The following is a 21,563-nucleotide window of genomic DNA, read 5'->3' on the forward strand; positions in this document are numbered from 1 at the left end:
TAATACCTCGTGCCAAATTGGAAAAGATCGGGATTCGTGAGAATACCAATAATAGGTTTTTATATTTTTGAAAACCCGAATCTGCCGACTATCAACTCAATAGATAACCAATGACGAGCAAACGAACCAAAAATACATTTGTCACATTGTTGGTGGATGAAATTAGTTTTTTGTTTGCCATACGAAACCACTAAAAATATTTGTAACCATTCCACCGTCTGCCTGACAATTTGACACGAAAAGCATTTCGTAACTTCTGATATCATTAATTACATGACGCGAGACTGTTATTTAAATTTTAAATACGTATAAAGCAATAACAATCACTTCGTAATACTGATACAGCGACTGATTTAACAAAATTAGCCCCCCGACTCAATTTTAGCCATGGGTTTCACCCAGTCTCAATCCGCCCCTGGAGTGACGAGTTAAACAAATACCGGTAGTGACAAACTGCACAAGTGCTCAATATTTTACCATAACACAGTAGACTATCAAAAAGGCTTTATGTAATCGGCGTAGGTGTCTGTGGAAGGCTTTCTTGAATAACTTGAGAGGACGCCTGTAAAACTTGATGAGGGTGCTGCGGAGTTTGCGCAGACGGGTGAATAACCGCAAGTGGTGCAGCATGACTACTCTGCATCACTTGTTGCGGTTGTGTGTGTTGTTGCTGCTGCTGCAGTGGAGGTTGTGACTGTTGTATCACTTCCAGCGCTTGCAATACTGTTATGTGGGGTTGGGTCTGTTCCTGCTGTTGATTGTTAGACATTATATTTGTGGTGCAATTTTTCGTTCGAGGGTTACTATGCGCAGGACGTCGGTCATAAAAGTGTATGTCCCTAGGATAAATAAAAGGCAAAATATTAATTCCACTTGCTTTGCTTAGAAGAAAACCAAGAGAAAAGATACCAGATAAACATAGCAAGAACTAATATATGTTTACCTCAGATGTCGCTTTAAAACACCAATATGTGCAAAACACTTTCCACACTCTACACATTGGTGGGGTTTCTCTAACATGTGCACAGCTCTGATGTGCTTATTTAAATTACCATGAAGACCAAAAAACTTGCCACAGTAACCACATTTATGAGGTTTTTCCTGAAACAATAGCACATAGCTAATCATGAAAATCTGACAGATAAATAATATGTAGACAGTCCAAAAACCTTCCTAAATACAGCATATACAGTACAGTAGTACACACAAATACACATGTATCATATACCTTATGTGAAAACGAATACATTTATAGAAAAGGATGATAGCAGTCACTGTTACTTAAATGTAAATAATGGATGTATTTTATGCAATTTGTGCTTGCAATAACTGCCAATTTGTATGACAGCTAACATATACAAACCTTGAGGTGAACCGCATGTATATGGCGATCAAGGTCTACAGGTCTTGTAAATGTTCGCAAGCAATCAAAACATTTGTGCTAAATAAACAAAAATATTCACTTTAATATTCTAATGCTAATCATCTGTAAAATAAAACTGTGCTATATTCTTCTTAGAAAATTCTTAATCGTTGTTTTCTAGTAAAAAACGGCATTTATATTGAATAGTGCCGTCATTATTACGTGTTTACGTACAGTTACAGTGAGTCAAGTTTAAAGAAATTCTAATGGAAACTATAAACGACCAGAAACTGCTTTACTTCACCTGCTGTTGAGAAGCATGCTGACTATGAGCAGAGCGTATATGGCGTCGCAGTTGTGTCGGTTCAGCAAACCGTTTGTTACAAACAGTGCATGTATGTGGGCGCTCATCCTCATGACAAATATGAACTTTAAAAGAAGTTTCGTCAGGAAAACCCTCCTGAAGTAACATTAAAAGCAAAAAGGTTTACAGATCGTAAGCTAAACCGATGTTTAATTACTATTTATATTGAAAACTTTAAGTATTTTTGTAGATTATTTAAAATTTAGCTTTTATACATACTTGGCAGTCTGCACATTTAAAACAGGGTCTCTGATGTAAATGAATTGTGAGAATATGACGCTTTAACTGTGATGTTTCAGCAAACGCAGCACCACATTCTGTGCATTTCAAGTTCATTAGACGAAGCACCTTTGTAGCAGGCTTCAATTTTTCGTGAACACCCTTAACATGTCTATGTGCATAACACAAGAAAAAGTCTGTTATATGTTGATGATACAAAGTTAAACAAAGCACAGTATAAACTCTGGACTGATATTATATATAATTTCATATAGAATCTAATGACAATACAAACAACCTACAACAAAAACGTATCGCAAAAAAATAACAACACAACAATGAATTTTTAAATGTTGATGATATGAACAAAGCAATGCAGATTGCCGTGGCACCTGAATGGTTAACTTTTATTTATTAAGATAAAAGAAATGATGACATTACATATAAATGCATCCAGCTACCTTTAACTTGCCTACTCAACAACATAATAACTATGGTTCAATCAATTACATTATGATGTGTACATTAGACAATGTTTATATGTAATCTCAGTTATTTCATTTGGTGTTTTCTGGTGGACATATAGTTACGCCTGACAAATGAAGCTCATACTTGTGTTAATAAATAAAAGCAACCTTTTGGGGAATTGTATTGTGAAATGTTTTCTATTATAAAGACTAACACGATCTTGTCATCATCAACTTGCAATGTATGGTAATAACAGTAAATTGGTCAATTTGCGGTATTTTAGATCAGTGCTTCTCAACCTTTTCAGTTGTGACACAAATTTAGGAGTTATAAAAATTTTGCTGACCAACCTCACCACAACACTTATTAGACACTTGCATATAATATTTAAAAAATACATGTTGTCTTGTGTCATTTTCCTTGTTGTACCCGTTTAAGTGCTGAAGAGAGGGTTAAACTCACAAACATGAGCCAGGTGTACTGCATGGGTAGTAAGTATTGAAGGCATGATGCATTGAAGATGTTGATGGATATCACATTATTTATCATCTCTTCCTTGATCCTTGCATGGTACGGCACAGAGGCAGGTTGGTTACTTGGCATTCTCATATGGTGTTCACACCATTTCACTTGTTTTTTTACGAACTGCAGGCAGAGAGTGGTGCCAATGTAGTCGGACGTTTTTTTTCCGTATTTTGTGATCTGTCACACCAGATAACTATACTATCAGGTATGACTCTATGACTCGATCAAGTTTAGAATGCCAAGTATCTTCTTCATAATGTCATTGGTTTACATACAGTATGTTTTTGTTTAAAAATTGAGATACATTGGTTAGAACAAAAAACTGTGCTAATGCAGATGGTTGCAAATGTAATAGCAACAACGATGCTTAATCACAACAAGCGTTGATAAGTATTCAGTTAGCTGGTTATCAATGTTTTGTCACTAGCTTGTAGATATAATTTTTAATGTTCAGGATTAGCCTCAACTATTGGCTCAACAACTATTTAATTTTGTTGTTTTTCTTCTATTCTAAGCTAATCTATTGGCTTACTGCAGTAACCAGTGCTGTAGTGTAAGCTTTTACCACTACCAGATTACTATCTCTGGAATAAATAAAATCAGGTGAGATAGAAAATAGACATGGTTACTTTTTATGTCAAGGAATTGCTCAACATAATTCTAACCAACAAATCTTATGCATGGTAGCTCACCAAAATCACTCAAAGCACTGCTTTCGATTTAGATGGATACGGTTTGTACATCTATACTCAGTGTTAAGAGCAATCCTTCGTTCTACTGAGCCATGCAAACTATTTTTGTTCAAAAAGTAAACTTACCTATTCAAATCACTCATTCTAGCAAAGGTTTTGGAACAGTGGTTGCATTTGTGAGGTCTATCTTTGGTGTGGACACAGCGAACATGTTGTTTAAGATGTGTAGCTGTTTTAAAACCTTTTCCACACTTCGTACACAAATGAGGTCGTTCACCCGCCATCGCCATTGCAGCAGCAGCTGTCAACGCTGCTTGCTGAAACTACATACTAGATAATTGGAACTTCACCACAAACTGCATGAAACATGATTATCTATTTCTGACTAATCTATATATGCTTATACCTTTAATCCTGGACAAACATGAGGTTTTGAGTTTTTGTCAATATAAACATTACAAGTGGCACATTTCTCGGCTTCAGATATGTTGGTGAGACTACTCAAATCACTTTGCGGATTAATTACATGAGCCAAGGTGGGTGCTCTTATATCTCGATGGGCATCTCCCACAACTGGTGCAACAACAGTAGACATACTGCTACGATCAGTATGTCTGACTTGAAGATGGGACTAGAACAGTAGAAGAAACAGCATTATATATTTTTGTGCCAGTATTAATCAAATAAAATTTTGTCATAGCCCACAAACCTGAAGCTGAAAAGCTTGCGAAAAACCTTCACCACATACAGTGCACCAGAATGGTTGGGGATGTGTTGACATTACATGGTTCTATCGAAATAAAGTTTGCATGTTACATGAAGCACAAATAACCTAACCTATTATAATGATACCATAGCATATTTAACATTTTTTAATGCTAAACCAAGAACAGGCGTTCTAAATTCTTTCAGCAAATCCCTGTTTGTTGCAGCCAAAGCAATTACAAACGCATACCATTTTTTAATGCAAGCTTTCATTGTGAAATTGTTTTCTAGATCCATTTAATGCTAACCAAATTGTGACAAAATAAAGAAAAAAATTACCAACACGACGTCTGACCAGATAAGCATGAATAATTATACATAGCGCAAACCCTCCCCAGGTAGAACCATTGCTATAAGACATTATAACAAAACATACTTGCAGCATGGCAGCATTAGCAAATACTTGTCCACACTCGAAACATCTATTAACATGTGATTGGGCAACAGCAACAGGTGTGACATTTAAATTTGGGTTATTCTGCGATCCATTTGGCAGCATAAATGTTTGTTGGTTATTTTGTTGCACACCAGTGCTGGTGATTGCTAAAATACAAAGGAAATGATGAACAGACTCTTAACTGACTTGGTAGATTCACTTGTATGATTCGCAAGTTACAAAACTACTGTATCTAACATATAAACAAACAAACAAAACTTTAATAAAAATAAAACGTACAAAATCTTTAATAGTATACATACTAGTACTTTTGCCATTATCTGTGAGACCATGAACACGAACCATGTGTGTTTTTAAATAGGAAGAAATAGAAAAACATTTGGAACATACAGAACAACGAAAATTTTTCTCCTTTGAATGTACTGCCTAAAAAGAAACACAAAAAATTAAAATACCGAATAATAAATTATAGTACCGAACAGATTAAGTTTGAAAATACTGGACAAATGCATAGTACAGGAGTAAAGAAAGCAATTTCTCATGTGGAAAATACTGCACAAAGCACCAAAAGCACTGTAAAGCTTGTAATGGTTCAAATTCTTTGTGGTAGGTGGATTGATGTGTTTGATTAGAAAATCTAGTACCACCTTTTGCTTTTATGTGAACAAGCAGGTGGTTTTCAAATGACTTCAGTGCACTTTTGAGCCACAATCAGAATGACTGGGTTATTAAAGTGCAAGTGTGTTAACTTGAGTTGATTGTTTATCTATTGGAATATTCTGCCCCAACTTACTGAAGCCAGTTAGTAGTAGATACCAAAAAGAAAGGCTTTTACAGTTTGGCACAAGTCTAAGCACAAAGGTGCATATGTTTATTTAAACATAAAACTTGTCATTCTTTAAACTACAACTTGAAAAAGAAAGCTTTAATTTTCTAACGAATAAAAACTACATACGCAGTATGTACATAATGTACAAAGCAAGGTCAAATATACAAATGCATGCCTATATCACGAAAAAGTAGTGAGGGATTATTACATCATAACTCCTTTCCATTCAGGCCTTCATATGAGTCTGCATATGTACAATTGACACCAAAATTTCTCTTTACAGACAAAAGGTTTATTGATTACAGCCAACATTATGATACTCATTAACCATCAATGTGGGATTAGTATAACATTTACATACCAGCATGTGATGCTTCAGGTTCCCTGCTTCTGCAAACGTCCATCCACACTTGTTACAACAGTGTGGTCTCTCACGCATGTGCACACCTCGCATGTGACGGTTTAGATCACTGCGACGACCAAAACCCTTACCACATTCTTCACATTTATGTGGTTTATCCTAAGATAAATAATATTGTGTTACCGAACAGTAACTCAAAACATAGGTTGGCACTCTGAATGTTAACTTTATTTTGATTTTTCTACACAAGCTTTCGCAAACATAAGCTTGCTTCTTAGGCATTCAAGGAAATGGCTACAAATGAACAGTTACAGTAGGCTTAAATATACAGCTTGAAAATCTTACGTGACTAGATAGCATATGTTGCTTCAAATATAAAGGTAGTTTAAACACTTTGTCACAGTCAGTGCATGCATATTGTTTGCCAGCATCAGGTAGTTGTAAAGAAAACTGAGTGTTGGTAACATTTGAATTTGATGCTATTGAGTTTGTAGTACCATGAACATTTTTCATGTGCGCGTTTAAAAGATTGGGCTTCATAAAACTTTTTCCACATTCATTGCATCTGATCAAACAAAAGTAGTTTGCAAATCCTCAATAAATAAGGTATCATTTAGCTTATTCCTGAAACAAAGGCATCTTTTCACTTATCAAATTCTGCTCACATGTGTGGCATTGTTCGGGAACCTTGGACTGTATGAGCCATGTAGATGTGGTAATTAAGATGGCCACCATTATCAAAGCTGTTCTGGCACTCACTGCAGGTATATCTCAAACCACCCTGGCCATCGTTATTAGAATGAACGGCTTTTACATGGTCCTGTGAGTTTAGACAGGTTGATGGATAACAGATACATTGTTCAACAATATAACAATGGAAAGCAACGTACACTTAGCTGTACACACAAACTAAATTGTTTAAAACCTAAATTTTCACACACAAACCTGCAAATGATGAGCTTCAAGAAAACTTTCTGGACATGATCTACATTTGTGTGGACGAGCTTGTAGTTGAGCATGTGCAACGAACGCATGGTAGCTCAGCTGACCAGCCTGCTTAAACGTCTTATTGCATTCACCTGGCAAGGATAAATTACTCAGCTGACAAGAGTTTACTTTTGGTAGCATAATTTTTTGTAAATGCGAGCAAGGTTTAATCTAGGGTTGTGCTTTTAAATCTTTTTTGGCATCATAGAATCATCATCATAACCTTTTTGGTGTAATTGAAACTTTTGCAAAAGCTATGGAACCCATCATTAATTACAGCTTTAACAAAACGAGTAAAATTAGTATGAAAAACAAATATATGTATTTGAAATATCCCATTGCAAATCATGCAAAGTTTTTAAAGCTTCTGAAGACAGTACTGCAACTGTAGCAAATATGTGTATACTATTAAGCAAGCGCAGATTACAACAGGGCTCAATTGTGAACCCAAGGGCGGCAAGAATTTACCTTGTTCAGTAAACTTTTTGTCACAATCGGATTAATATATTTCAATGGCAACATGTCCTGACGATGCTTGTTTAACAATGGATGTGAGCTAAGCTTATAAATATTCGACTTCTTCGAAAAATCACAACAATTAATGCAAAAATGATTTCGCAGTTGGAAAGAGGAATGTTCTAACGTGTTAAAAGATTGTGACAAAGCAAACTTGTATTCAGTGATCTTACAATTTTACTAAGTTTTTGGTTTTCACATGTCTGCATATGCTCTTTTATTTTTTGAATGGTTGCCATTACCCATAGCTTCTACCAAGTACCGCTGTTGTAATAATACATACTATATGCTTCACACAGTATACTTACACTGTAGGCTACTGTTCTGCACCTTTTAATGCAGTAACCTACTGGCTCCATTAAACACCACAGGTATCTATCAATCCCTTGATATTGTGTCTTGTAATTGCGGCATGTTATACAAAGTAATTTTGCCTTGCATTTCAAGAAAAGTTTACAATAATAAAATAGCAGTAATTATGAACTAAATTATTATAGTTACATGTGCCACAGATGCCAGACAAACTTTTCGCATTTCACATTGTATGCCTCATAGATCACGTAACATGATGTCAAATCGAACAAAACCAATATATAGGATTCAAAGCATTGTGAAATAAAAACTAGGCGACCTTTGTTTAAAATATTTGTTTTTTACAGTGGAAAGAAATCTATTTGCTACCCAACTGAGTAAAACCTTCATAATCCACTACCCATAACACTTGCAATTTAGAAAAGAATCACAGTGGGTGGAAAATTTCTATTGTTTACTATAGGCGATGGAAAAAATCTTGCCTCGGAAATGGTGTATATTATTCTCAAAGAAGTCAAAAAATGTAATTTTTTTTATTTTGTCCAACTACTTTTATCCATTTTCTGCGTTCGCTGTGTTGTTTGTGCAAAGAGAGTATTGAGTGAATAACTTTTAAAAAAAAGCACGATCTATGGCTCGGTCCTCCCTTTTAGTTGAAAAAAGATCAAGGCTTTCGAGATTGCTCGTGACAGAAGAAGTATGCTCAATCTTTAATGAGCTCTTCCCCTAATCCCAATTAGCTTACACCTGAATACCCTCATAATTGCTTATTCTACGTTTTCGAAATACAGTTATAGAGTCCATTAGCTTTTAAAATTTCTAATTCTCAGTCTTGTAATAATTGACAGTAGTGCTAAAACAACTCTATAGCTGCGCTATTATTGTAAACACAAGTCTTTATATGCGCATAAAATAATTTTGAACTTATGTCACAAGCCCAATTGAATGTTTCTGGTTGAAGTGGCGAAACAAAGCCGAAAGCGACATTTTATTGATAGATTTATTTCATTATTATTACATAACAATCAAACGTTGCAAGCATAACTCCTGATTGCTAGTGACTGTTAAATATGTACTGATAAACAAAACTGGTATCACAAGTAAAAAGATCTTAAAATGAAAGGTTTCTGCCTACAATCTTGAAGCACTTTGCAGACCCCTGGTTATGAACCATTCTAGAATTTGCAGCTTTAATTTGAGCAGAACATCATTTATGTAACTAAACTACTTCAGTTTGATTACAATTTACACATTACAGTTAAACTGTGACATCTAAAACGTTGCTTATTCTGAAGCGAAAAAACTCAATACTCCCGCAATCTAATCTCAATACTCTGTGGGAGTTGAGGCAAACTTTAAGAACCTCTGCTCTAATGATTGGTATTTGAAACAAAAAAAAAACAAAACAAAAAGAAGTTTGTAGTTTAAGGTAATTTTTAAGGGTTAAAAACAAAGCTGCAAAATCTTTTTAAAGTTTTTGTTTCAAGCTATGGCATCTTAGGATACAATGGCAATTGATTCTAAGAGTCCTGGAAGACGTCAAGCCAAGTGATTACATCACTTCACCTTTCACAGCACACTTGTTAGCTGGCGCCGAAGTTTCCAATCAAAAAAAAACAATGACATGGCAGAAGGATAAAAAAGCTGAGTGGTCCACAATATTCCTCTAACTTAACTAAGTTTCATTTAGACAATTCAAGGTCTACATAACCACACATAAAACCTCACAATAATACGAAATGTAACTTACTGCATTTCAAATTTTGGTCTTCTTCAGGTGAGCTTGTTACAGGCACTGTTGCCACTGGCACCAACTGCCCACCAGAAAGAGATGATGTTGATTGGGAAGCTACGAATGCAATGGTTTGTTAAAGGCAGCATATTTGGATGAAATAATAATCATGGGCCCAATAATGACTGACTGGCCAACAAAAAAATTTTGGCATGGAAGGTAAGAACGATTTTAGAGTATATCAGGGGCACTGAGCTCGAATATGTCATTAGCTTTTGCAAATTGGCTACAAATTGGTATCACAGTAAACAGAGAACTTTGCATGGCAAAATTCAGGACCACACCAAAATAGTTATATAAAGAGGGTGGTCATAATATCTGTGGTTATATTAAGTGGATTCTACTGTATCACAATCAAACCTTGATGAGGTACTGCATAAACGTGTGGTTGCATGTGCGATGATCCATCTGCGTTAACTGCCATGGTCACACCGCTTTCTGCAGCCGCCTGTTGTATGAAATCCTTTGCTACTGATATTCTCATTTGCGAAGATGAAGTAAATGTCAGTTGGTTTGCTACCACTTGCTGTAAATTATCTACACAATCAAAATAAAATTAAAGAGAGCTTAACTTGTACCAATAATGTATACAAAATATTAGCTGGACGAGTGCAAAAACAAGATGACCTTAAATCATGGAAAAGTTGTTACTAAGTATACCGCAGAAAAAAAGTCCAATAATATTTAGTGGTTAAGCAATAACTGCCAAAAATGTGTTGCAAAAATGCAATCTGGCACTAGCTATGACATACATGGTGGCAATTATGATGCCATAATCTAAAAGTTATGTCAAGATTTTCATAAAATTGGGTCTTTAAATCCTAATTAAAATAATTTTACATTAAGACAGAAAATGTATGTTTTCTTCTTATATATCACCTACGTTCCGCTAATTTTGCATTTAGGGAAGTAAGACGCATTTGTCCAAACCCACACCCGAGATTCGACACCAATGCCTACAGGTGGAGTATTTTTACTTAATGCAGGTGTTAAGCTACAGGTTACTCTCGGCTATTGGCACTAGCCTAGTCTGGTACCACAAAAGACACAAATGATTCACTATTCACTAGTACATATTCTGTCACCTGCAAAATTTCTATGCAAAAAATAAACGACTGCAACTAATTGCATTCCTGGTCCTGCGAAGTCATATTCCACCCAAAAATATTAGCCACCTAGCTAACTATTACGGTTATAGTTAAATACTAATTCTTTTAATTGCGTATGTATATACTTGATTCAAACGAAAGCCATTAAGCATGCCACAATGTGATGAAATAATCATAGCCACCTCATTCATAATCTATCTGAAAATACAATCAGAAAATCTGTACAATACAAAGCAACTGAGATTTGCCTTAAGAGGAAATCTTGTATAACTCCACAAGTGCATTTTCTGAGACGGAAAAACTAAGCTGTCTGCAATCTAGCCACAGTAAAAATGGAATAAGTGGGTGAGGGGAATTTTCTTATGTGCTCAGTGCACCTATGGAGTTGGACCACTAACTCCAAGAAAGCACAAATGGCCCAAGCTACTCTAACGACGATGACCTTCTGTAGTCTACAAACTGCTAGCAGTTGCCTAGCGTCAGCGTGGTGATGTGGCAAGATATGAATAACTTATCTAACCCCAGTCATGCAAAGGTCTTCCCCCTATAAAGATTGTTATGCTAAACCACATAGTGTTTCCAGCTCGGGTTTTCCTGAACCCGAAACCCATTTTTTGATACTTTATACACACATGTTAACAACTCATTTTACATTTATACAACTAAAATGCGCCGATCGCTCAAGTTCTCTTATGTCACAGATTATATTATTTATGCTCAAGTATACACATATTTCATGGCAAAATTCCTAACTTCACAAACAAAATGTTTGTTGGGGTAAAAGAAAAGCACCAAACTAATCGAATTATGCAAAGCCGAATTAAACAAGTTAGAAAACATTAAATGTTCACAGTACTGCCGGGATAAAAAAAATTTGATAAATGAAATAGAGCCGAATTAGACAAGTTCTACTGTATTACAATAATGTTGCTTTTATCTAATATTGAGTTTACTTTCAATCAATAAAATCTGTTTTTCTCAAAACTCAAAAAAATCTGGGGTTTTCCTGAGTTTGTATGTCACGTACCCGAAAACCAGGTTTTAAAATGCGGTCCCAAATAGGAATTTCATTAAAAATGTGAGGTATTGGCCCATGCTACTGTACATTGAAGCAGTCACTTAAATGAATGGTCACTCTGTGTGAGTATAAAGGAAAAACTGCCAACCATAAGATATCTTGTTGTTGAAATTATGGCTCACATCCCTGACCACAGGTTATCTCGTGTTTATCGCTTTGCCATTAAAGTTACAACCACGAATCTTGCCTTTTCGAACGATAACAGGAAATTAGCGGGAAAAAGAAACAAACTTTTTTTTAGAGAAAAGGTATGGAAATTTTAAAATACGGTACAGAAGAATATATTATGCTACCCTGGGCGAATACGTGCAACTGGGACAAGATTAATGGATTAGGCTTTGGCAGACAACATACTAACCCGTATGATACCTAGTTTCCAGGAAATAAGTGTTTTTCAAATTTGGGTATTTCTTAGTGGTAAATTTACCAGGTGTTCTACAACAGACCTGGGTGGGGATTTATTTTTATATGGATTTTTATGGAAATAATTGCTCATCGATTGTTAGATCAAAACTTGGCACATAACACCTTTTGCAGTTTTCTATGAAGGCATTCCAAGTTTCAGAAAGCATGAAAAATTATGACATGACACCCAACAGCTGCATTCCCAGTATGTAGCTTTCGTGTGGGCATTTTTCGATGGTGCCTTACCTGTTGCACAATGACAGTGTAGCGTCACCTAGTATCAAACCTAAATTGAATATCATAAAATCAAATGGTCTAACCAAAACAACACTTGAGTGGAAGGCTGTCTCTTGCCTACAATACAATACCTTGCCTAGTTGCCTACATAACATGACCATAAACATGTCTATAATGTTATATTACTACCACTTACCGTAACAGTGGATTAACAGACTAAAATACAACAACAAAGTATGATAAACAATAATCAGCCTATTGAAATGACAGTTACCATTTATGGGAGCAGAGCTTCCAGATATTATGACATTGGCATTTGCCATACCAAGGTTGTTTATAGTTGCCATTCCAGGCAAGGAAGCCGTCATAGGAAACACTCCGTTTCTCTTTGAAAGCTGGTTAGCAGGAGGGATGGTAATTTGATTTAAAGATGGCACACCATGTGCGTGACCAATCATAAAGTTTTTTCCACCATGCTAATTAATACATTAAAGATATTATAATATTGCCTTTGAAACTTTTAAAGATATTGGGCCGTATTGATAACTTTATAAAGTTTATATTCTACGGTATATATACAACAAATACATGTGATAATCGTTTCTTGGATCGATGGCTTTTTACATAAAATGTAGCGTGGTCAAAATTATCTATTTGCATGAACAATGACAGAAAAACAGCAAAGAATGATTTTGTGCTCATAAATATGCAGAATATAGGCTTACCAGTTCTGAATTTGCAGTGGCACTGCTAGCAACTGCAGCAGTAGCCCCAGCAAAGATGTTGGCAAAATTGACCATAGTTGGCTGGCTAATGACAGATATATCGGTTTCTTTCAGTTTGTTGCAATTTTCTGGTTGAATGCTATTAGTAGCAGGCATAGTTCCAACAACCGCACTTGATGTAGGTATCCAGTAAGTATCCATGTTTTGAGTCCGTTGATCTAAACAAATGGTAAAGTATATGTTCACAGTATATTCATATTAAATGTTCATTTATACAGTCACTCCGCTTTCTTTGACCATTGTGTAATCTGGACAACTATTTTATCTGGACAAAAATCAAAAAACGAAACAAGTAAACATCACTCACATAATTCTCTTGTTTATTCGCACAAACTTCTGCATAGTTCTGACAATGATGAGCATACATTTTGAGTGATTATGGTGTAACAACTAAACGATAATGCCACTGTGCTACAATATTAGAAACAAGACAAGCCTGCTTCACTGCCTGTTGATGAATATCTACTACGACGAACATGAAGTAATTGACAAGTGGTGGTGATGGATACTTGCACAAACATTCATTTGTTTTGTCTAATAAAAATTTCGCTTAACCTTCGTCCGGCTGCATGGGTACAATTGTACCCATTCCAATTTTAAAATACGACAGTCTTTTTTCTAGAAACCCGAGAGACCTGAAACTTCCTGACATCTCTACATTTCTGTGTTAGATTATGCAGACTAAATGTCGGCAAAAAATCTTTACACGTTACCGAGATTTAGGGTCGAGTTGTTTTTACACCCTTAACAGGCGGTATGGGTACAATTGTACCCTTGCACATTGTGTATCTAAATAATGCCAGTATACATAACACAAAGACAATTTTTTGAATGTTGAATGAAACAGAGTACAGAAATGATTTATTTGACACAGAAATATGAAAGAAAACTTAGTCGAGATGGGTTTAGTCAGTGTCACAAGTAATACACTTTGTTTTTGTTATGGAGTGTTCGTCGCACACAGGCTGAACGCAAGCCACGCAGCCTTTCCTGGTTTTACGTCGTTTTCGTTTCTGATCTCTGCAGACATAGCAACTGCCAACAATCGGTGTAGCTCCTCGATTTCCATGGGGTTCTTTGGGGTTAGCTTCTGCCCCTTCTGGCGAAGTCGCAATGGGCCGTCCTAGAACCATTTCCACTGCAGCTCGAAGGAAGCGGTTTCTCATCATCATGCGGTTGGTAGTGCGAGCTTCCACTGAAGGCATACATAGCTGTTTCGCAAGATCTAATACTACACGTGCCTTGTCTTATCTAAGGCAAGAGACGAAGGGAGAGGAAACGAAGTGGAACGACTGGCATGACGATAGCTGATCGCAGGGGCAGAAAGGATGATAAAAATAAAAGGGGAATGGAGAGAAAACTGGTGCAGCAACACGTGCTATACTTCCCTAGAGCACAGTATTTAAACGCTCTGACCAATAAATACGGCGTACCGTACAAAAAATATAACTAACTTGGAAATTTCAATGGAAAATGTACGTGGGTACAATTGTACCCATGCCGCCTGTTAGCGGTGTAAAAATATGCAGTCTGACGAAGGTTAATTGTACCAAATGTGGTAACCTTTTTTTTATCAACCATTAGCAAAAAAAGGTAGACGTGTCAAGTCTGTTGTTTTACAATAGCAAGGAGCGTTGTAATTAAAAAAACAGGACCAGCAACGTAAATAGTTTGCATCATTGTTACCCATGACGTCATGGCTAAGCTAAAAAATGACTAACCCAATCGAAGAAAGACTACTTAAATCTCAATATTACATATACAAAAATATATATAGACTTTTTTATTCCTTGCATTTTATTTTCGTGTCACCACTCTATGCTTAGCTTGAAGAATGGTCAACGATTTGGAAGCAAAATATAAAAATTTATAATAAATGCAGCAATGTTGTGAATGAACAAAGTTGTTTGAGTAGAAACAGCAAATAAGAACCGATAGAAAATAGGAGACTAGAGCAATTTACAAAATCTCACTGTTTCGAATGTATAACCTATCAAATAAGGCTGGGGTCATATTGACCCCATGGTACTAGAGCAGGGTTAAGGTGCATGTCACGAAGTAGATACTTGATGTCACACTTATAACATCTCTTTTGTTAGTATGCATGACCTCAAAGGTTGAAGACAACTCCAATACACCAGCGAGAACGAAGTTCTCTTTTCTCGCATAATAGGTTCGGTTGTCTGTACAACAACTTGGCTATCTGTTCACCTACATCACGAATTTTTTCTTTTCTTTTGCGTCTGATCAAAACAAAAGCTTGACATAAGATGGCATTAACCAAAACCAAGAAATCAGGTAACATCAAAGAACTTACATAAAAAATTTTATTTGCAGAAAATAAAACGCAAGGAATAAAGAAGTACACATTTAGTTTTGTATGTAATATTGAGATTTAAGCATTTTTCTCTATTTGTGTTAGTCGTTTTATAGCTTAGCCATGATGACACAGGTAACAATGATGCAAACTGTGTACGTTGCCGGCTACTGCTTTCATTTATTAGTGCAATTAAAATACTCCTTGTTATTGTAACCGGCCCTGATATGGCTAATCTTTTTTGCTAATGATTAATGAAAACAAAAAGATGATCTCTTTCGAGCGAAGTTTTTGTTAAAAAAGCACAAACAAAATTTTGTCTAAGTATCCACAAACATCACCTGTCAATCAATCGTGGGCAGCGGGTCAAGCAACCAGCTTAATGAAATTACCTGGGTACATGTCACATCATAATTAATATGACAATATCACAATGATTATTGCAATCAGTACTTTATATACACACAGACTGTTTTTTCAGGGAGCAAAAGTAGTGCGTTCTTGCTGATTTGAAACGAACCAATCAAAGAAAGCTTTGTAACAAGATGGGATAAATAGGGTAATTCAATGAAAAATCATAGAAAGAATTGTTTGGATTGCCTGTGCACTATCCGTTATTGATAAAATTAATTTTGCAGTTGGGGTGTCCAGTCACCCTGACACCATCCTCTATATCTGCCACTGGATAAAGGATAGGACAATAAAAGGACGTGGAAAGAGATGTATCATTTAACTTGTTTATTACCATATAGAGTGAATATCTTGTTTGGACATTGTACTCGACTTGATTACAACTATGCTTATCCATAATAGCTATTTTTATGCCTGAAAAAGTAGGAGAGAGCAGGACAAGAATAGCACATTTTTGGTCAAGTCACTAGCGAATTTTAGAAAGCAGTAAAGCTACAGAGAAATATAATGCTATTGCTCAGTTCTGTGTGATAGTAAATGGTTCTGCCATGCCATGTTTTTATCATTCCTTTTTTGGACACATGAGAAAATTCTTCTGAGAAGGTAATTGAAATTTGGTAATCTCTATAGAGTGAACGAACTTAAAAAAATTTATGAGTAGTTGAAGTTGCTGATTAAAGGATACTGATGCTTAAAGTGCAAATAAAACTTTGCTATCTTTTTGTTAAATGTTATTTGAGCAATGTGTGCAGTGAGCAATATCATGATGATGGTTCTCTGTTCAAGCACATATCACGTCAATGCAAGGTAGCCGTTGCAAAAGTTGTCTGAGCAAACTTTATTAGTATGTGGGCGTTTTTTGATGAATTCAAATTTATACACGGTTGGCTGATAGTTTGAAGTTTTTAATTAAATGTGAATGTTAAGTATTATCTGTGTGAGCATTCCCTAAGCCCTAGCTAGCCTAAGTGATAGGTTTGTCACGACTCATGACTGTCAGGAAGTCTTTTTTCTGATATGGCTTTCAGTGTTTTTCACAAATGCATACACCAAGGGCTCTCTAATTTTACGTTATATGTATATGGACTTTCACTGTCCATGGTTTTATATTATGACATTTTCAAGCTAAACCAATTACTGTGAAGCTAGGTAATGAATAAAACAAGGTACAATAAGATGAGCTACATTTAACAACTAGGAACACTGCTGAAACTATTTGTAAATTTATATTATCACTTTCAATACACTAAGACAAAAGCAAAGCATATGAGTCTTCAAGAGAAAAAACATTATGCAGCTCTTGTGTTAACCAGTTAGGTGCTTATGACAAGATATCTTATTATGGCAAACTCTCTCCTATAGTGCTTAAATGACCATGACCATGACCAATGTTCAAACCAAGCCATTTTTTCTATTTAGTTTATGACTCTAGCCAATCTAAACTGTGACTGGAGTTATTTCAATTCAATACATTTAACTTAAAAATTTTCCCGATGTTACTGTATTGGCTGCATGAATTTGGTTATCATAAGTTTATGGCTTTCTCCAAATTAATCTTATTGATACTTTTTTCATAGAAGTTTTGCTGTTCAGAAAGTATTCAACTTTCTTACCAAAAGCCCCATTTTTTGCTGTCATGATTGTCATAATATGACTCAAGACGTTTGGATCATTTGAATCAAGTGAAATCCTATAGGCTTGAGTCAAGTTTTACTCCAGCTTTCATTTAATTGAAAACTGATATCCATGTTTAGTTTAGCTCATTTGTTCCCTAATAACAATGAAAGTGAAAATCTACGAAGTTGGGACCTCTATTTCCAAATTGTCCACCCAACTGACCGAAAATAAGAAAAAATCACACAACACTGTGTGACCCGCCAGTGAAACTAAACGTAGCAGTGAGCACCGAAGGGTCTAGTATACAAGTGCACAACAAAATGACGTCAGATTCTGAGTAGCTGGGGCCCAGTATAAAAAGGCATCCCGTGGTTGTGCAGTTGTATAATAGAGCCCTACTTCCCTGGTTATGTTGTCGCTAACATTTACATTATGTTTGTTTTCTATTTTTCTGCAACACCTGTACACTGTTTAATTTACACCACCAAACAATTACCGCCAGATTTCAAACGCTGCGCATGTGCACAACAAATGCACACACGTACCTTCAAGCTTACACATACAGTGATTGCACATCTCATGAAAATAATCTGGTAGTGTGTTCCAAGAAACGCGTCCATCTTGTACGCGTTTGAACGCGCTCTCTTTCATACACACCCAGCAAATCAAGCAAGTTAAATATGGCACTTTTTAAGCTTAACAATACGAAAAATCTTGTGCAATTTAACTTACCTGGTGAAAGTTTGCAATCCAAAAATGTTTAATTGCAAAAGTTGTTTATGTATCTTGGACTATTTTTACCTACAAACTAAATTTCTTCTCAAGCAAACATGTACAGCTCATACATTCATAGCTCTCTCAAAATGTTGGAAACAGTGACGCGCACACTCACTGCGCACAACCGTTCAACCATAAAAATATTCATCCGCTGGGCCAAAACAAAAATCCTCTAAGAAGACTTTATGAAAAACCAATGCATTTAAAAAAAGTTACTGTATGTTACTGGTAACAGACAACCGCAACAATAATAGCAAAAAATCAAGAAATCTGAAAGACTTGTCCAAAAATTGTAAATATAAAGGTTTTCTAGAAATATATGGCTGTTCACTACTTAATACACTTTAAACATCTGCAATTGTTACAAATTTTTGAAAATTCTTTCATTCCTAGACTTACTGTATATGGTTCATGTTCAACTAAAGGTGTGCTATTATTTATGATTTACTTTTTTCAGAAGGAATTTTTGTTGCTATTATTTTGGTTATAAATTAGTGCTTCACTATTGATGTTTTTGCTTGCATAATTGAATGGGATGCTGATGCTGCCCATTTAACTTTGTTTACTATAGCATTATTTTGCAAGCATTGGCTTAATTGAATCACATTTGTTTACTTTATTATATGCTTGCATTTTGAAGTGAGAATGTTGAAGATACGGGTATCGATAACACTGTGCTGCGTTTGAAAATTTTTTTTCATAGGTCAAAGATGTTTTAACTGTTTCTGAATCGATTTTTTGCGCTGAACTCAAAAATGCAACCAGTTTTTTTCAATCAGGTCAAGTTTTTTTTCTATCACATATTTAATTATGCTAGCTTTGGTCGTTATTGTGCACAAAGAAACTAATTTCTGGGGTAGCTTAATTGGTCATGCATGTTGTCAATTTTCGCAAGATGGTATTTTTATTTGAATGTAAGGTTTTTGCAATGACAGCCATTTTAAATACTACAAAAATATAATGACACAGTTGAAATAAAGGCACTTACAACTAACCAAGAAAGCTTCCTAACACATAATTTTGTTCAACGGCGCTCAACCTAAAAGTAGAAGTTAATATGTTACATTATAGACACGTAAACACTTAACATCACAAATGTGTTTTAAATGTGAAATACTTGCAAACATCAATGTGTGAAATAAAAACGAAGTGTTCAAAATAGCTTAACACAGAAAGCGTTGTGCGGCACATGATGATATTACGACATTAAATGCAATAACAATATAAATACAAATGATTTATGCTGACAAAAAGTGTTGCTTCAAAGATTTTCTTCTATGTGTGGTGTTGGGAAGATCTCTTTTTAAGCACCAACAGTAATCTGCAAGCATGTTTACATCCCAGTATCCTTGGTACCTTTCTTCCATATGGCGAAGGTCTTGGTGGAATCTCTCTCCCTGTTCTTCGCTGTAGTCACCACAGTTGTCAGGAAAGTAATCTAAATGCGAACTCAGAAAGTGCATTTTCACAGACATCCGGGCTCCAAGGGATTGAAAACTTTCAAGCAGCTCTTTAACCTGTGCTTCATAATCAGGGATTCTATGCTTTCCAAGGAAGTTTGAAATTACTGCTCGAAATCCTGTCCATGCTCTTTTTTCTACTGCACTCATGTGTGCAGTAAAACCTTCGTCTTTCATCAGCTCACGGATCTATGGCCCATCAAAGACTCCTGCTCGTAGCTTCGCTTCAGAGATGCGGGGAAATTTCATTTGTAAGAACTTGAAGGTTGGGCCATCTTTATCAAGTGCTTTGGTATAGTTTTTCATGAGACCAAGTTTAATGTGGATAGGTGGCAAAAGAATATTTTGTGGATCAACTAAGTAAGCAAATTTGACATTTTTAAAACCAGGTGTAAAACTTGTTCTGGGTAGCCAGCTAATTTGTGTGTAGTGGCGATCATCAGCCCTCGAGTCCCACAGACACAAAAAACATGGATGTTTAGTGTAACCGGCCTGTAACCCAAGAAGTATTGAAATCATTTTTAAGTCACCACATATTTTCCATTTGTGTTGGCTATACTGAAGAGATTTCAAAAGGTATTTCATGTCTTCATAGCATTCAGTGAGCTTCACTGAATGTCCAACAGGAACAGAACCAATCTTATTGCCATTGTGTAGTAATACTACCTTCAAACTCTTTACAGATGAGTCCAAAAACAATCGCCATTCTTCCGAACTGTATACTATGCCCAAAGCTGATATTAATCCTGAAACATCTTGACATCATCTAGGGAATGGTCTTCGTCATAATTGAAATATTTTCTAAACTATTTATCTTCATACCGATACCAGAAATATGTGGTGCATGGAGCTAGCAAGTTGTTCTCACGTAGTCGTGATCCTAGGAGCTGAGCGGATTCTTTGGTGAGATTTAAATCTCGGGTTAGGTCATTCAGCTCAAGCTGTGTAAGAGGCTTCGGTTGGCTTGTACTTTGCTCTGCATCCCATGTGTCTTGTTCACTTGCTTTGCTCGCTGCAGATGAACAACACTCCATTTCACTTATTTCTCCAGGTGGTTCTGGAACAGGAATACCAGGGCCATGTGGTACTGGTTTCATGGCTGAAGGAACATCAGGGTACTTCACATGTTGTTTGTTCTTCCGGTTTATTCCTAAAATGAAAAAGAACACTTTTACTCTTAAATCAAGCAATTAATGAAAATGCCTCCATACAGTGCAAGTATCAGCATACCTTGTAAGTTGGTCATGCAAAAATAACAATCAGTGACATGGTCTTTTCCTTCTCTCCATACCATAGGAATACTGAAAGGAAGGCTCTTTATTTTCTTTAGGCTCCATAATCTCAAGTTTTCAATGCATGCTCTACAACATATGTGCGGAGCAAATGCCTTGTCCTGATCGCCTAGTTTTACTCCAAAATACGCATAATATGCTTTTTTAACAAACTGCGTAATTTTTGCTTGGCGACTGCGCAGGGTGACCTTGCCACATATGTAACAGAACCTGTCTGGATCATTTTTGCACTTTCTCATTGTACTGTAAAAACAAATCATCTAAACTGCACACTAAACTAGCCTGTAAAAACAAGTTCAGATGTTTAACTTTTCAAGCACCAGGTGTATTCGTTATGTTCTTCTCATTGTGATGTCACTGAAGTTTCATCAAAACTTAATTCAAAAACTAAATCATTTTTATGACACCACAAATCTCAATCGCAAACGCTGAAAGCTGAAGTTGTCAAAAATTTCAAACGCAATTTGCCAAAAAACTAGACCTGA

The 21,563-nt window shown here is 35.8% G+C and overlaps 2 protein-coding genes across 5 annotated transcripts; both read right to left on the reverse strand.

The window, feature by feature from the left end:
- Window positions 1-285: 285 nt before the first annotated feature.
- Window positions 286-18,423, reverse strand: LOC143460565 (uncharacterized). Of its 4 annotated transcripts, none has more exons than XM_076958137.1 (19): window positions 18,282-18,423; window positions 13,145-13,362; window positions 12,694-12,895; window positions 9,951-10,127; window positions 9,549-9,647; window positions 6,929-7,062; window positions 6,649-6,803; window positions 6,329-6,548; window positions 5,984-6,142; window positions 5,096-5,219; window positions 4,773-4,939; window positions 4,341-4,421; window positions 4,038-4,262; window positions 3,758-3,954; window positions 1,947-2,118; window positions 1,668-1,823; window positions 1,364-1,441; window positions 944-1,101; window positions 286-839 (listed from the first exon to the last, which is right to left on the reverse strand). In XM_076958137.1, exons 2-19 carry the CDS (start codon window positions 13,343-13,345, stop codon window positions 506-508), a joined length of 3,039 nt encoding a protein of 1,012 aa, XP_076814252.1. In that variant the 5' UTR covers window positions 13,346-13,362; window positions 18,282-18,423; the 3' UTR covers window positions 286-505. The 4 variants fall into 4 exon arrangements, with proteins under 4 accessions (XP_076814252.1, XP_076814251.1, XP_076814250.1 ...); XM_076958136.1 differs by lacking the exon at window positions 18,282-18,423 and adding an exon at window positions 18,095-18,245 and having other exon boundaries at window positions 3,758-3,948; XM_076958135.1 differs by lacking the exon at window positions 18,282-18,423 and adding an exon at window positions 18,095-18,242.
- A 2,164-nt stretch (window positions 18,424-20,587) lies between these two features.
- LOC143460567 (uncharacterized) lies at window positions 20,588-21,338 on the reverse strand. The gene is made up of 2 exons (XM_076958142.1): window positions 21,017-21,338; window positions 20,588-20,936 (listed from the first exon to the last, which is right to left on the reverse strand). Exons 1-2 carry the CDS (start codon window positions 21,336-21,338, stop codon window positions 20,593-20,595), a joined length of 666 nt encoding a protein of 221 aa, XP_076814257.1. The 3' UTR covers window positions 20,588-20,592.
- Between the last annotated feature and the right edge of the window lie 225 nt (window positions 21,339-21,563).

The sequence above is a fragment of the Clavelina lepadiformis genome, chromosome 5 (genome assembly GCF_947623445.1).
Source record: "Clavelina lepadiformis chromosome 5, kaClaLepa1.1, whole genome shotgun sequence".
NCBI lineage: Eukaryota > Metazoa > Chordata > Ascidiacea > Aplousobranchia > Clavelinidae > Clavelina > Clavelina lepadiformis.

What these genes read in the sequence shown, in the direction of transcription:
- LOC143460565 (XM_076958135.1), bottom strand. Translation starts at nt 18,200, where the DNA reads ATGAAAGAGAGCGCGTTCAAACGCGTACAAGATGGACGCGTTTCTTGG. An exon ending in TTATGCAGTACCTCATCAAG is followed by an intron (nt 9,648 to 9,950) that starts GTTTGATTGTGA and finishes TTGCATTCGTAG; the next exon opens with CTTCCCAATCAACATCATCT. An exon ending in TTGAAGCTCATCATTTGCAG is followed by an intron (nt 6,804 to 6,928) that starts GTTTGTGTGTGA and finishes CTAAACTCACAG; the next exon opens with GACCATGTAAAAGCCGTTCA.
- LOC143460567 (XM_076958142.1), bottom strand. Translation starts at nt 21,338, where the DNA reads ATGATTTGTTTTTACAGTACAATGAGAAAGTGCAAAAATGATCCAGAC. An exon ending in TTGCATGACCAACTTACAAG is followed by an intron (nt 20,937 to 21,016) that starts GTATGCTGATAC and finishes TTTTCATTTTAG; the next exon opens with GAATAAACCGGAAGAACAAA.